Raw genomic sequence first — 16,002 nt, forward strand, 5'->3', positions numbered from 1 at the left:
CGAGACGAAGTCGAGTTCCGCAAGCATCACTGAAGTGGCAATAATCACGTTAACCCACACCCTCGAGTGTAATATTGCAATTATACAACAGTTACCCTTAAAACTAAGAAAATAGCTGAATGACAGATGTAGTCACTACGACCACAAATGTCCCAAGAAACTAGCTAGCCTAGCCACCGAGTTTGCTAGCGCTCTGGGAAAACAGAGCAGCTGAATTCTTTGTTTTGATTAGGTGGTGAATGGTGCTGGTTTAACCCACGGCTAGAATGCCGTTTCAACCAATCAGATTGCTTCCTCGAAACGACCTGTGGTATAATTTTAAGTAACAAGGTTGAGGTCAAGTTTATTTATATGCCCCAAGCTGGGCAATTTTACTAACCAGATGATAAAGGGCAACACTGTCAGTGTCAGCGACCAGACCAGCAACCAGGCCTTCAACAACACAAGACATACACACTAGTCCACACAGTATCTCCATCTTATATCATCTCATCATCTGGTAGAACCTCGAGGCTCGTCTGGCTGACTTTCCTTTGGCTCTGCCGTTGGTCCCGTCCAGGTGGACCTGTGCTCTAAGAAGCTGGAGCGAGCTGAACAGCTGCTCGGAGGCTTGGGCGGAGAGAAGACACGCTGGAGCGAGGCGGCCTTCAACCTGGGAGAGCTATACGACAACCTGACCGGGGACATCCTGATCTCTGCAGCTGTGGTGGCCTACCTGGGGGCCTTCACCCCCAGCTACAGACAGGTGTGTGTGTGTGTGTGTGTGTGTGTGTGTGTGTGTGTGTGTGTGTGTGTGTGTGTGTGTGTGTGTGTGTGTGTGTGTGTGTGTGTGTGTGTGTGTGTGTGTGTGTGTGTGTGTGTGTGTGTGTGTGTGTGTGTGTGTGTGTGTGTGTGTGTGTGTGTGTGTGTTTTTGGAATTGTTGGTTATGGAGTGAGCAGTGTCGGGCCCCTCTCTGTATATGACAACGGGGATGACGATGAACCCTGTTTTTTTATTAGATCATATATGGAGAACAATATAAATACCTGAACCATATGAACTGTACTATTTAATTTCACTGTGTGTGCGTGTGTGTGTGCGTGCGTGCGTGTACTCTCCTCTCCAGTGTCAGTTGGAGGAGTGGATAGAGCTATGTCAGAGCAAACAGATTCCCTGCTCTTCCAGTATGTCTCTAATGAGCACTCTGGGAGAGCCAGTAAAGATCCGTGCCTGGACCATCGCTGGCCTGCCGTCGGACAGCTTCTCCATAGACAATGGCATCATCATCTCGTGAGTGTCACCAAGATGTGCATCGACATCGAGCCTTCCTTACTATGGGACACTATTACTATTAACTATATAATTAACCCTGGCATGGCTATTTTAGGCACATCATTATAGGTGTGTGTGTTTGAGGGGGCTTAACAAATTGTTTCAGCTGACAGTGCTGGATTACATCAGCAGCAGCAGAGTTGCTATTAACTCTACAACATTTCCCATGGCATTATTCAACTTTTCCTGTTTGCTTGTGTTTTCCTTGTGTCTATCAGTAGGTCAAGTGCTTTGACACATTGACTGCCATTATTTTTGACCACTACTATGCTTTTGCATCTGGCACTTTCAGTTAAAAGACATTTGATTTGTGCGTGTGCGTGTGCGTGTGCGTGTGCGTGTGCGTGTGTGTGTGTGTGTGTGTGTGTGTGTGTGTGTGTGTGTGTGTGTGTGTGTGTGTGTGTGTGTGTGTGTGTGTGCGTGTGCGTGCGTGTCACACACACAGTAATGCCAGGCGGTGGCCCTTGATGATTGATCCCCAGGGCCAGGCCAACAAGTGGGTGAAGAACATGGAAAAGGCCAACGGTCTACACGTCATCAAGCTGAGCGATCCTGACTTTGTACGCACCCTGGAGAACTGCATCCAGTTTGGCACACCAGGTGCGTACAGTACTGTATGTGTGTGCAATTTGTGTGTGTGTGAAAAAGCTAATGAAATAGACTCTGATGAGCTTTGTCTTGCAGTGCTCCTGGAGAACATTGGGGAAGAGCTGGACCCCATCCTGGAGCCCATACTGCTCAAACAGACCTTCAAGCAGAGCGGTGCCCTTTGCATTCGCCTGGGAGACTCCACCATCGAGTACGCCCCCGACTTTCGTTTCTACATCACCACCAAGATACGCAACCCCCACTACCTGCCTGAGACTTCTGTCAAAGTGGGTGCCATCTGTTATCCTACCAGTAGCTCGCTACGGTCAGAAATGTCAAGATTGTTTCAAGGTTTTCAATATCTGAGAGATGGCATGCAGAAGGGATGCGACCGTATGTAGAGTAGGCATTTCAGATATGTCTTTATTTCATGTGTATCATGCGTGATGTGCTCTGACCTTGGTCCTGTGTTGTACTGTAGGTGACCAGTGGTGGAAAGTAACTAAGTACATTTACTTATACTGTACTTACGTACATTTTGAAGTATTTGTACTTTACTTGAGTATTTCCAATTTTCTATATTTTACTCCACTACATCTCGGATCCAAATATTGTACTTTTACTCCACTACATTTATTTGACAGCATTGGTTACTATATTTAAGTTACTATATTAGTGATTATAAAAAAAGGTACATTAACCACTTCGACCCTATATACATTTCGGCCATTTGAAAATAGCCGATCTAAAAGCTCACAATGCATCGCCGCATTGTGAGCTTGTAGATCTGCCATTTTCAATATACTTTTTGTTTTAACATTTGAAACCTTGAAACGTGACATTCTGCATAATGAGTACTTGTACTTTTGGTACAAATTTGATGCCAATAGTTTTGTACTTTTAGTCAGGTTACATTTTGAATTCCGGACTTGTACTTGTAGCGGAGTATTTCTATGTTGCTTTTACTTAAGTAAAACATTTGAGTACTTTATCCACCACTGTGTTGCAGGTGACCCTGCTAAACTTCATGATCACCCCGGAGGGCATGCAGGACCAGCTGCTGGGCATCGTTGTGGCGCGGGAGAGACCCGACCTGGAGGAGGAGAAGCAGGCACTCATCCTGCAGGGAGCCCAAAACAAGAGGTAGCACACTTCATCTGCTGTGTTTATCACACAGCACACCAAGCAGTGAGAGCCAGAAGGTGTAGGGCAGTCACAGCAGTGTGTTTGCTTAAAGGACAACTTTAGTTTTTTTCAACCAAGGTTCATGTTTTAGGTTATTATTAGATAAAGTAAAAGATGAGTGTACATTTTCTTTAATTTGCTGCTTTCTTTCATTTTAGGGATTTTAGCTGTTTTTGACAGGGGGCGGGGGCATTCGAGCATGGGGCTAAATATGTATTTCTTTACACAATTTGATGGTGATTTCTTTTTTTATGGTTTACTATAGTCCTAATAAACGCCAGGAAATTACATCTGGCCACAGAAGATCACAGGATCTACTGAATGTGAAGGTAGCCTACTGGGGGAAGACTTATACTGTGTGTATAGGCTCAATATGTCAGTTCATCACATTCAATAGATCCCATGATCTTTTGTGGCCAGATGTAATTTCTTGGGGTCTAGTAGGACTATAGTAAATAATAAAAAAATAAATCGCCATAAAATTTTGTAAAAAGATACATAATTAGACCCATGCTCGAATGCCCCCGCCCCCCTGTCAAAAACTGCTAAAATCCCTAAAACGAAAGAAAGCAGCAAATGAAAGTAAATTAATACTCACCTTTTAGTTTCTCTAATAACAATCTAAAACATGAATCTTGGTTGAAAAAAAAGTTGTCTTTAAGAGTAAATTGGTTATCACAGTGCGACGCATTGCTACAGCGTCTTGCATTGAAATTGTATATTGAACCAGATGTATTTGTCCCACTTGATTTATAACAATCAAGAAGGACATTTTCACTAATTTAGAATACTAATTCATGTAGAATTGTCCAAAAACAAAAATATTTGATGTGTTATGATGATCCTATATCTCTCTAAGCTTCCTTTCTTCCTGCTCTCGGCAGACAGCTGAAGGAGATCGAGGACCAGATCCTGGAGGTGTTGTCCTCCTCAGAGGGCAACATCCTGGAGGACGAGACAGCCATCCAGGTGCTGTCGTCCTCCAAGGTGCTGGCCAACGAGATCTCAGAGAAGCAGGCCATCGCCGAGGCCACCGAGGTGAAGATCGACCAGACCCGCATGGGCTACACGCCCATCGCCGTGCACTCCTCCATCCTCTTCTTCTCCATCGCCGACCTGGCCAGCATCGAGCCCATGTACCAGTACTCGCTGGCCTGGTTCATCAACCTCTTTGTCCTCTCCATTGACAACTCTGAGAAGAGTGCTATGCTGGCGGAGAGGTGAGCAAGCACGGTGGAGAACAGTGTAAAAACTAAATAAAAAATAAGCTATGATGACTAAAAATACAGATGACTAAACTAAAGAATAAACGTATTGACAATTTCGTCAATAAATGATGCAGTAGAACTAAAAGACAAGTCATTTTATGTTTGGTTGCACTCTGAAAATAGATCTACAAGCTCACAACGCATTGTGCTGCGACGCGTTGTGAGCTTGTAGATCGTGTAAAATCAAATTATTTACTACGCCCATCAAGGCGTTATGATATTTAGTCGACTAATTTTTTTTCTTCCTGAAACCTGATTATTCTTTGTCGTTCGCTGGTGTAATTGCAACCCATGTTGAGTTTGTAGATTTGCTATTTTCGCCGTGGGACACCATCATATGACAAAGTACTGTCTTTGCCAATAAATCAGGCTTGAGTTGAGACTTGATAATTTTTGTTGTTGTTGTTGTTTTCTGTCTGCAATCAATGTCAGAAATCTGATAAAACTCGGTGAGATTAACCATTTCGGCAGGCATTCTGACTAAAGAGGGAATCCTAAATTAGAGGTTACACAGTTACATTTGACTTCCTCACACTAAACAAGCCTTTTGTTTATCTAAGAAAGGTTAAGCGCAAAGCAGAGACATTAAGCAGCTGTTTGTGTGTGTGTGTGTGTGTGTGTGTGTGTGTGTGTGTGTGTGTGTGTGTGTGTGTGTGTGTGTGTGTGTGTGTGTGTGTGTGTGTGTGTGTGTGTGTGTGTGTGTGTGTGTGTGTGTGTGTGTGTCCTGCAGGCTCAGGATACTCAAGGACCACTTCACGTACTCGCTGTATGTCAACGTGTGCCGCTCGCTGTTTGAGAAGGACAAGCTGCTTTTCTCTTTCTGCCTCAACGTTAATCTGCTCATGTACAACAAACTGGTAGGCACGCACGCACGCACGCACGCACGCACGCACACACACACACACACACACACACACACACACACACACACACACACACACACACACACACACAGCATCTCTGACATTTGTGTCAAACCACAGGCTTAATTGGATTTTGCCTGAGAAAAAGTCAGGTAAACAGCCAGGAGATTGGAGAATGAGGCTGGCCGGTCACTGACACAGACCAGGAGCTCCTAGCCGGCATACGTTTGCTGGCTAGGAGCTCCTGGTGTCTATGGGAGGCAGGCAGCACACATCAATCACAAGGGTGTCCCAAACTTACATGCAAGGACGGAAAATACAGGTGTATGGCAGATTGAAATGAATGGAGATGTATAAATACAGGTGTATGGCAGATTGAAATTAATGGAGATGCCGCCACAGGGCTCATCCGAGGACGACCTGGAGAGACTACTTAATTTGTTGATGTAATCCAGTGCTTTGACTTTTAACCTCATTAACCGCTGTGTCCCTATTTTGGGCATGTCATTATAGGTGAAAAATAGCTTAGGCCTTTATACACATTGCATATCAGTGTTGCACAGCGAAGATAGCCGATCTACAAACTTAGCCTGGTTAATAAACCAGACCGAATCAGCCGTTGGCAAAAAAAAAATTGCCTGCCAGCGGATTAGGGTCTGGCGAGGCTCAGTAGCACGCCTCTTTCCTACAACCGAGAACAGGTCGGGCCAATCGGGACACGGTATGCAATATGGGCGGGCTTTGGTACAGTGACGTTCAATGCTTGAGACCTTTGACTGACAGTAGCTCTGACCAATTGCGTCAAAGAGAAAATGTTTGAACCCGCCCCCCGGGAAATGAAATCCAAGTGGAGCCAGCCCAGACTAATATACCGCGACAGTGTTGTGTGATATTAGTCTGGCTTATTAGCCAGGCTACTACAAACTCACAATGTGTCGTCTCGCGCTGCATTGTGAGCTTGTAGATCAGCTGTAGGACGGTGTCAGGCTTAAGTGGTTAACCTTACTGGTCCAGGTGGAGGAAGGAGAGTGGCGCTTTCTGCTGACAGGTGGCGTGGGCCTGCACAACCCTCACTCCAACCCCTGCACCTGGCTGCCCAAGAAGTCCTGGGACGAGCTCTGTCGTCTGGATGACATGGAACGCTTTGGGGGCCTGCGGTCTGACATGGCTCGTCTCAAAGATGAATGGAAGAGGGTGTACGACAGCCCAGTGAGTGTCCAGTGTCCTGTCCACCTATCTGACTGGCTGCTCCCAGTCATGTGTCTATTGAGTGGCACATGTGTTGAGCTTATACTTGTTGCTTGGTGTAGCTTGCAGACAAGAATAAATAATAAGTAATAGTAATAGGGTAGTAATAGGGTTCCCAAAGTCATGGCATTCCTTGAAATATGTTTAGATGAGGAAAAAATGAGAAAGAAGACAGGCCTGTAAAAGGTTTGAAATTAGTCAAATGTTTTGGAAAATGTTTGGATATACAATGTTTTTGGCTATTGATTTTGTTCATGAAGATAAATGAAAAATATGTGAAATACGTGTGGCCTCGGCTATGGGATGTCACATGACAAACAATAAGTCTAACGTGTTGTTAGTTTGTAGATCTGTTTTTGGCATGTGACATCTTCGCTCCAGTCTCTCTTGGGGCTTTTATAGCACACTGGTGTAAAAGCCTCATTATTGCACCGTATGATTGCTTTTATAGACCTGGAAATGTGGTAAAATTCTTCTGTAAATGTTATGGAAAAGTTTAGAAAATGCATTGTTACAAATGTGTGGGAAGTCAAATATTACTGCACGAGAGCAGAGGATGTAGAGACCTGGAGCCAGTTGCAGCACCTCACACTAAGTTCAAACTTAGCCTAGTTATTTAGTTATTTAGTAATGCATAAGTCTTGACTTAAAAGCCATTTAAGCTATAACTAGGCTAAGTTTGAACTTAGTGTGAGGTGCTGCAACTGGCCCCAGACCAGAACACAGGGGTGGTAATCTCCACATCCATGACACCATTATATTAACTGTAGTGTATGTGTGCATCCTCAGAACCCGCACCACACACCGTTTCCAGATGAGTGGCAGGAGAAGCTGGGCCAATTCCAAAAGATGTTGGTGATCCGCTGTCTCAGACCAGATAAGGTCAGGTTGCTTTGCTGTGCTCCGCATGGACGCACGCACGCACGCACGCACGCAGGCTCAAGCATCAACATGTTTACCAAGAAGATCGTACTCATACATCGTACTCTACTGTATGCCCACCAGATCATTCCCATGGTGCAGGAGTTTGTCTCTGACAGTCTGGGACGACCCTTCATCGAGACGCCCCCGTTCAACCTGAGCAAGGCCTTTGGTGACAGTCACTGCTGCGGCCCACTTATCTTCATCCTGTCCCCTGGCTCGGACCCCATGGCCGCTCTGCTCAAGTTCGGAGACGAGCAGGTAGTACTGGCATCTGTACCCTGTCAAAATGGCCTTGGTTAAAGCATCAACAAGACTGGAGTGATGATAAAGGACATTCATTGTGCTTGAAATTACTGTGTGTGGGATCCATGAAAACCAGATTTAAACCTCAACAGCCAGGATTTCCAAGGTGTGGAATGTTTGGAAACGTACTATTATAGAAGGTTAGACCATTTTTTGTATTACCATGTGTTTAGCATGGGAAGTACATAGTACTACAACACTTTCCTCACAATTGTTGTGTTGCTGCTTGTGCAGCATACCCTTCCTATTTAAAGATGAAACAATAAAGTGCCTATTCCGTGGGTGCTGGTATTCTCCTTCCTAAAGTACATAGTATGAACAAGCATATCAAAATCAAAGCCAGCACTTAACGCCAAGCCTTTAGTCCTAAAAAAAAAAGCTCCATCTGCATGCTTCAATAGGTATCGGTATTAATAATAGCATATTATAATCAAAGCTGAAAAACAATGGAAGGTTAATCTACTCTGTCGAAAAACGTGTGTGTGTGTGTGTGTGTGTGTGTGTGTGTGTGTGTGTGTGTGTGTGTGTGTGTGTGTGTGTGTGTGTGTGTGTGTGTGTGTGTGTGTGTGTGTGTGTGTGTGTGTGTGTGTGTGTGTGTGTGTGTGTGTGTGTGTGTGTGTGTGTGTGTGTGTGTGTGTGTGTGTGTGTGTGTGTGTGTGTGTGTGTGTGTGTGTGTGTGTGTGGGGCGCTGCGTGTGCGGCTGCGTGTGCGTGCGTTCCCCAGGGCTTCACTGGTACCAAGCTGACCTCCCTCTCGCTGGGGCAAGGCCAGGGCCCTATTGCTATGAAGTTGATCGAGACAGGCATCAAAGAGGGCACCTGGGTGGTCCTGCAGAACTGCCATCTGGCCACCTCCTGGATGCCCACTCTAGAGCGAGTCTGTGAGGTCTGAAAACATTTACACACATACACTGTACCGTTTGTACAATTCTTTGTACAAAAGAAGACTTTACTGTGTAGCATTTATTTACTCTGATGAACATCTCTCATTTGTGCCTATACTACTACATACATTAACTATTTTTTTGCTGCTAGCTGTTAGCATAATTGTAGTTAAGCTGTGCCACCACCTGCGTCCACTTTAACAGGATCTGTTTCCTCCCCCCTGCAGCCCCATGCAAACACTCACTGCAACCATTTGCTATCATTAGCATTAGCGCACACTGTTTACCTGTCACCAGAAACGTTTACATGTCGGGAGCGATGCGGTACAAAGTCACAAATGACATCCGAACTTTGGATGGCTGAAGATCACCAAGGACAGCTCTCTTAGATTTCCGACTTATGGAGGTTTGGAAATCCTGCTTTGAACAGAGGTAAACGGGGGTAAAGGGGTAAACTGCGAGGTACGAATATATTCGTACCTCGCAGAGAAAGAATTAAGAAGTACAATGTGGTAGAAACACTGAGCCATTGCACACTCTCTGAGTTACACTTTTTGTTTTTTTAAAGATTTTCTTTTTGGCTTTTCTGCCTTTATTGATAGTCACAAGTGAAGACGGACAGGAAAGAAGGAGAGAGAGTCGGGGAGAGCAGAAAAGGTCGTCATGAATGGGACTCGGAACACGCGACACGCTGTCTGGCCAGAGCCTATATGTGGCATGTGCCTGGACCGCTAGGCCAGCGGGCCTAAAAAGAAGTTACACTTTATTTTTTTATTTTTTGTGGCTTTCACCTTTATTTTATATTTTTTATCGAGGGACAAACAGTAAGCTGACAGGAAATGGGGGAGAGAGATGGGGGAGTGACATGCAGTAAAGGCCGCCGGGATCGGGAGTCGAACCCGCGGCACACTGCCAGATTCGGGCTACCGGCCAAGGTACCTGAACCGCTGAGCCACGGCCCAGGCCTGAGTTACACATTTTTAAATGAACACTGAGAATGCTGTGTGTCTTTGAGCAGGAGCTGAACCCAGACACCACCCATCCAGACTTCAGACTGTGGCTGACCAGCTACCCGTCTCCCACCTTCCCTGTGTCCGTGCTCCAGAACGGGGTCAAGATGACCAACGAGGCCCCCAAGGGCCTCAGAGCCAACATTGCACGCTCCTTCCTCATGGACCCCATCTCCGACCCTGAGTTCTTCGGTAACTGCAGCAAACCGGTTAGTGTGTTACTGTAGAGGCCTGCAGGAATGTTCTGTCAGTCCTCCTGTACCCACTGGGTGTCTGACCATTGCCGCTCGCGCCTGCATTGGTTTAATTTCTGACCGCCCATGGTAAATGTAGTTGCTGTCCGGCAGAAACCTCTTATCTCCATATTTTAACTTTTTATCATACTACAGCGTCACACGAAACAAAAGCATCAAAAGTGGCAGATCTACAAACTCTAAATGCTAAATACTCTAAAATGTTACTGCTACTTCTGTTCTTTTGAATTTGAATCCTGAATTGTAACAGTTTTGGACACTGTATGAGGTTTACACCCGACAGAGGCGATTTCTGACCGCCGCTCCCATGCCATTTAGTTCCGCATCATCCCCAAATCTCTGTATTTTAAGACCACCCGCTCCCACGCACGCAACATTTGCATTGGTTCCCCAATCCCAATGCAGGGCTATATAGTTCACGGTATCTGTATTGTTACGACTTGTGTACAAGTACAAGTACATAAGAGTACATTTATTTTGTACTCATTCCATACATTGTAGCTAGCAGCTAGGAAACGTATGTGTGTTTGCACACATTCACTGTGTGTGTGTGTGTGTGTGTGTGTGTGTGTGTGTGTGTGTGTGTGTGTGTGTGTGTGTGTGTGTGTGTGTGTGTGTGTGTGTGTGTGTGTGTGTGTGTGTGTGTGTGTGTGTGTGTGTGTGTGTGTGTGCGTGCACTCCTCAGGCAGTGTTCAAGAAGCTGCTATACGGCCTGTGTTTCTTTCACGCTCTGACCCAGGAGAGGAAGAAGTTTGGTCCTCTGGGCTGGAACATCGCCTACGAGTTCAATGAGACTGACCTGCGTATCTCTGTCCAGCAGCTTCGCATGTTTCTGGAACAGTACAAGGTATTGTTGGGAGTGATGCACACAACTACCAGGCTACTAATACATTGTGATGTTTCCTCGATTGACACGCGTACGGTACGGTACAGTACGGTACGGTGTCGGTACGGTACACACATGCACTCACACACACGCACAAACATTTGCAGGGAAATCAGGAATACATTTCCATAATGGTGTCCATGACTTGACTTCTATCTTCCTATGATGGAATCACAGCCTTGTGTGATATACAGTATGAGGAAAGTTTACAGTTTTCTCCATGGGAATCAACAATTTTCTTGTGGGGAAAATGGTACACATGCACGCATGCACACACGCAAGCACGCACCCCCGCGCACGCACGCACGCACGCACGCACGCACGCACGCACACACACAAAAACCTTCAATCATATCTTTTTAAATGTATTGACATTGAATGAATTTCCATCAGTTCCGCCAGTTCAGTTGCTGATCTTCCCACATTTCTTGAATCTGCAATGATGGAGCTTGTATTTTACCCACTTTTTTTTTTAAATAGTTGTGATGATGTCACTTCATTCTCTTGAACACATGAGAGACAGAGTGCTCAAACACAAGGCTTTGTGGATGCCATGGGTGTAATGATGAGTCTATGACTTCCTGCCCCGACAGGAAGTGCCTTTTGACGCCCTCCGCTACATGACGGGAGAGTGCAACTACGGAGGGCGTGTGACGGACGACTGGGACAGACGGACACTGCACACCATCCTCGCCATCTTCTACACCCCCAAAATACTCCAGGACTCCGACTACAAGTTTGACCCCAGTGGGATCTATTACTCACCTCCTGAGGGCGATGTAAGTATCTGTACTAGACTTTTGCTAATGTTCTAACTGGTTCTAAAATGGTTATTTGACCTGTTTCTATCCTGTATTTTTCTCCTTTCACATGCACAGAAAAGAAAAATCAAATGTATTTTATTCATGAACTCACATTTACGTAACATAGCCATCGTTATCAATGTCATCAATCTAGCCTTATTACTCTGAATGTTTCCCCTCTCCCTCCGTCCCCTATTCTCCATCCCCACCGCTAACCACCCCTCTGGTTTTACCTGTGTTCTCTCCCGCAGTACAACAACTATATTGAATACACCAAGTCGTTGCCACATAGCCCGTCTCCTGAGATTTTCGGCATGAATGCCAACGCCGACATCACCAAGGACCAAGCAGAGACGCAGCTGCTGTTCAACAGCATCCTACTCACACAGGTAAACAGCCATACTGCCGAGGACTGCACAGCACCCAGGAGCTAGGTCACCAACTACTACTGTAACACACACATGAACAAGAACATTTAATGTAAGCAACGATATGGCAGATAAAGACAGTGTGACGCTAAGCCTTCTCTTCTTTTTTTTAAAAGATATTTTTGGGGCCTTTTATTGATAGATCACAGTAGGTAGACAGGAAACAGGGAGAGAGATGGGGGGAAGACACACAGCAAAGTTCGTTGGGATCAGGACTCAAACCCGCGACACACTGTCATGCTGAATTACCTGCCAAGGTGCCTGGACCGCTAAACCGGCCATTCAGACAATTCAAAAACAGATTTAACAGATTATGTTTTGTTTTGTATTTTTTTCGGGGGAAGAAAGGAATTAGGAACCAACCTAACCTGAACCATGGTTCCTGCCATTCATCCTCAACCATCATCTTTTCTCTCGCTGTCCTTATTTTTCTGGTCAGTCCCGTTCTTCTGGCTCTGACACCAGGTCAGCGGATGACATGGTGTTCGAGGTGGCGGCCGACATTCTGAGCAAGTTGCCCGCCGACTTCGACCTGGAGGTGGCGATGCTGCGTTTCCCCACCAGCTACAACCAGAGCATGAACACAGTGCTGGTGCAGGAGATGGGCCGCTTCAACAACCTGCTGCGTACCGTCCGAGAGTCCTGCATCAACATTCAGCAGGCCATCAAGGTTAGAGTCCTGCATCAACATTCAGCAGGCCATCAAGGTTAGAGTCCTGCATCAACATTCAGCAGGCCATCAAGGTTAGAGTCCTGTATCAACATTCAGCAGGCCATCAAGGTTAGAGTCCTGCATCAACATTCAGCAGGCCATCAAGGTTAGAGTCCTGCATCAACATTCAGCAGGCCATCAAGGTTAGGGCTGTCAAAAAACAATTAGTTGACGATTAGTTGTCATACAAATAATTGCGATTTAATTGTGTTTTTGGCTTCGAATATTGGAACATGAATCAATAAAACATTGCACAGGGCATGACAAATAACTTATTATTATTAGGAATTATTAGGATACATATTTAATAATTTTATGCTTTTATACAATTAGCTGATCTACAGTACAAGCTTGTATATCAGCTATTTCAGCTTTTTTATTTTGACGATTATGCAAAATTAATTAGGATTATGTCAAATAATTGTAATTAGACGATTATGTAAAATTGTGACAGGCCTAATAAAGGTACGCTAGCGTGGCTGTGGGGCAGGAACTTTACCCTTGTGGCTTGTGTAGCCTGGACGTCCCCTACACTGCCCATTTTCATGAGAAAATGGGGGGCAATTTTGGTAATAGACTAGCATAATCTGACTATGAATGTCATACCTAGTGTCTCTATAACATTGAGCTTTTGGAGAGTAATATCTGTCTCACCCGCTGGCGAAAACCTCTGGGAACTCAGATTAATGTGTCTGTGGATGTACGTACTTTGCATTTGTATATGTGCCTGCTTTTCTTACTGTACTGTGTTGAAATTGTGTGTGTGTATGTGCGCGTGTGCTTGTGCGATAGGGCTTGGTTGTGATGTCTGCAGAGCTAGAAGAGGTGGTGAACAGCATCCTACAGGGCCGTATCCCATGCATGTGGATGAAGAAGTCCTACCCCAGCCTCAAGCCCCTGGGCAGCTACGTCAATGACTTCCTGGAGCGCCTCAACTTCCTGCAGGTAAACCCTCCTGCTGCAGCATAATTTCCTCGCTGCCAGGTGGAAACCTTCAATCCTATATCCTAAAATGAAAAAGGCAAATAGAAAAGATTTGTATTTATTTCATAAATTCCAATGTTAAATGCCCAAATCAATCATTTTTATGACAATTAATGGTCAACTAAAGTTTCACGGTGGTGACAGCCCTGCTACCCCTCCCATGTGTTGTGTGATCAGGACTGGTACGAAGGGGGCATGCCAGCCGTCTTCTGGATATCCGGCTTCTTCTTCACGCAAGCCTTCCTGACAGGCAGCCAGCAGAACTACGCCAGGAAGCACACCATCCCCATTGACCTGCTGGGCTTCGACTTCCAGGTGCTGGAGGACACCGAGTACCAGCAGCCCCCAGAGGACGGTAAGGACACCAGGGCTTGGAGGGAGGAGTTGGAGTCAGTGTTAGTTTCGTCGACTAAAACCATGACGAAAAATGTCCGTCGACTACACTGACGAAAACGAAATAATAACTAGGTTATGATGACTACAATTAAGGCTAAATGTATTTTCAATTTAGTCAACAAATAAACAGTAGACTAAAATGTTATGGAGGGACTACTGGAAAAGAGATCCAGTAGAACTAAAAGAAAGTAATTGTATGTTTGGTTGTGCTTGGGTGTTACATGCAGAAAATAGCAGATCGACAAGCTGCGACAAAATCAACTGTAGATTAGACTAGATTAAGATTTTGACTATTATAATCAGACTATGAATTCCCTACCACCAGAGAGTGTCTCTATGACATTGAGCCTTTGGAGAGTAATATGCATTTACATGTGTTAATGTATTTGGACGTAGTACCATACGTACATTGTATTTGTAAATGTGTATGTGTGCCCTCTTTTCTTACTGTGTGTGTGTGTGTGTGTGTGTGTGTGTGTGTGTGTGTGTGTGTGTGTGTGTGTGTGTGTGTGTGTGCGTGTGCGTGTGCGTGCTGCAGGTGTATACATTCGAGGGCTTTTCCTGGATGGTGCTCGTTGGGACAGAGAGGCCAGACATCTGGCTGAGTCCTACCCTAAAGCGCTGCACGACACCATGCCTGTGGTGAGAGCTCCTGCACACTGGGAAACACTTCATTCACAAAGAAATATAAATAGTTGAAATGCAGATGAGATGTTTTCCGACAGACAACAACGATGTCTAAATACAGCCACATTTCAAGTTAATTCAAAGAATCCTTATTGGAAACATTTTCATTGCCAAAGCAAGTGTTAAAATATAATAAAAGAGATACGGCATTGTGTAAACAGAGCATCAATCTGCAGCCTTAAGTCTGATGTATACTCACTTGTATGACGGTGTCGGAAATAGCCAATCTATAAATTAAGCATTAAAAGTCCCTATAGTCACACATCTCGCATATATTCCATATTGTCATTTGCACATTGTTGCTTGTCTTATGAATTGTTATTCTCCTGTGTATTGAAACCTTTAGTAGACTATGTTAAAATAAGAATGTAAAATGTAATTCCACAATAGCAGTATGATTTTCTGTTTGAGTAAAAGTGTAAATTAAAATGAAATAATCCAATTCGCATTCGTCATTTTCAAATACTTACATGGACTTGGGCATTCTAAGACCACACTAAAAGTAAATGGAAAATTGATTGAATTTAATTCCAGTTCAAATGTTAATTAAAATTTGAACATTTAAATGCAATATAAACACAACATAAACATGGTTTTCCTTTTATCCAAGCAATATAAAAATGAATACACACACACGTCAAATTGTAGCAATGGCAATCCACAAAAAGTGATATTGTGTCATTTGACCTTGTCACGACACCTCCTCCCTAACAGCCTGCTGTCCCCTCTCTCTCGTTCCAGATGTGGCTGAAGCCTTTGAAACGGCGGGACGTCCCCCAGAGGATGAGCTATGTGGCGCCCGTCTATAAGACCAGCGAGCGGCGAGGCACCCTTTCCACCACTGGCCACTCCACCAACTATGTCATTGCCATGACGCTCAACTCTGACATGCCAGCGGAGCACTGGATCAGACGAGGAGTGGCATTGCTATGCCAACTCAACTCTTAGCCTTGTTTGTTCTGAAAAGAAAATGGTAAAGGTCTTGAGTAAATATCTGGGTTCATGTTTTTTAAGAAAATAAATACTCATCCTGTTTACTTTGATAGGCATTGGACCCATACATTTCATACTGTACACGTTTCCCCCCCTTTTTAAATGTCTTTAAATATTCTGATGAATTGAAAATGGAGAACCCTGATGTAAACAAGTCTTAGTGCTTTTTATGGTTTTATCCTCATAGCAGTTTTTTTATTGACTGAAATGTACCCATTCTATAAACTGAATACAATTTTCAATCAATCATACATACATACATACATACATTCAAG

General features: G+C 44.6%; 1 protein-coding gene across 1 annotated transcript in view; it reads left to right on the forward strand.

Moving 5' to 3' along the window:
* Positions 1-15,771, forward strand: part of dnah7 (dynein, axonemal, heavy chain 7) — a 55,479-nt gene extending 39,708 nt beyond the window's left edge. Inside the window, exons 49-68 of the mRNA XM_079506725.1 lie at positions 560-745; positions 1,107-1,270; positions 1,758-1,912; positions 1,997-2,187; positions 2,910-3,043; positions 3,970-4,305; positions 5,084-5,210; positions 6,231-6,425; positions 7,254-7,346; positions 7,470-7,646; positions 8,415-8,576; positions 9,593-9,797; positions 10,528-10,685; positions 11,318-11,503; positions 11,779-11,916; positions 12,395-12,625; positions 13,460-13,612; positions 13,829-14,006; positions 14,586-14,689; positions 15,476-15,771. Of these exons, the coding sequence (XP_079362851.1) occupies positions 560-745; positions 1,107-1,270; positions 1,758-1,912; positions 1,997-2,187; positions 2,910-3,043; positions 3,970-4,305; positions 5,084-5,210; positions 6,231-6,425; positions 7,254-7,346; positions 7,470-7,646; positions 8,415-8,576; positions 9,593-9,797; positions 10,528-10,685; positions 11,318-11,503; positions 11,779-11,916; positions 12,395-12,625; positions 13,460-13,612; positions 13,829-14,006; positions 14,586-14,689; positions 15,476-15,682 (3,480 nt within the window). The 3' untranslated portion in view covers positions 15,683-15,771. The remainder of the gene's footprint in view (positions 1-559; positions 746-1,106; positions 1,271-1,757; positions 1,913-1,996; positions 2,188-2,909; positions 3,044-3,969; positions 4,306-5,083; positions 5,211-6,230; positions 6,426-7,253; positions 7,347-7,469; positions 7,647-8,414; positions 8,577-9,592; positions 9,798-10,527; positions 10,686-11,317; positions 11,504-11,778; positions 11,917-12,394; positions 12,626-13,459; positions 13,613-13,828; positions 14,007-14,585; positions 14,690-15,475) is intronic.
* Positions 15,772-16,002: the final 231 nt, after the last annotated feature.

The sequence above is a fragment of the Electrona antarctica genome, assembly GCF_951216825.1.
Source record: "Electrona antarctica genome assembly, chromosome: 7".
NCBI lineage: Eukaryota > Metazoa > Chordata > Actinopteri > Myctophiformes > Myctophidae > Electrona > Electrona antarctica.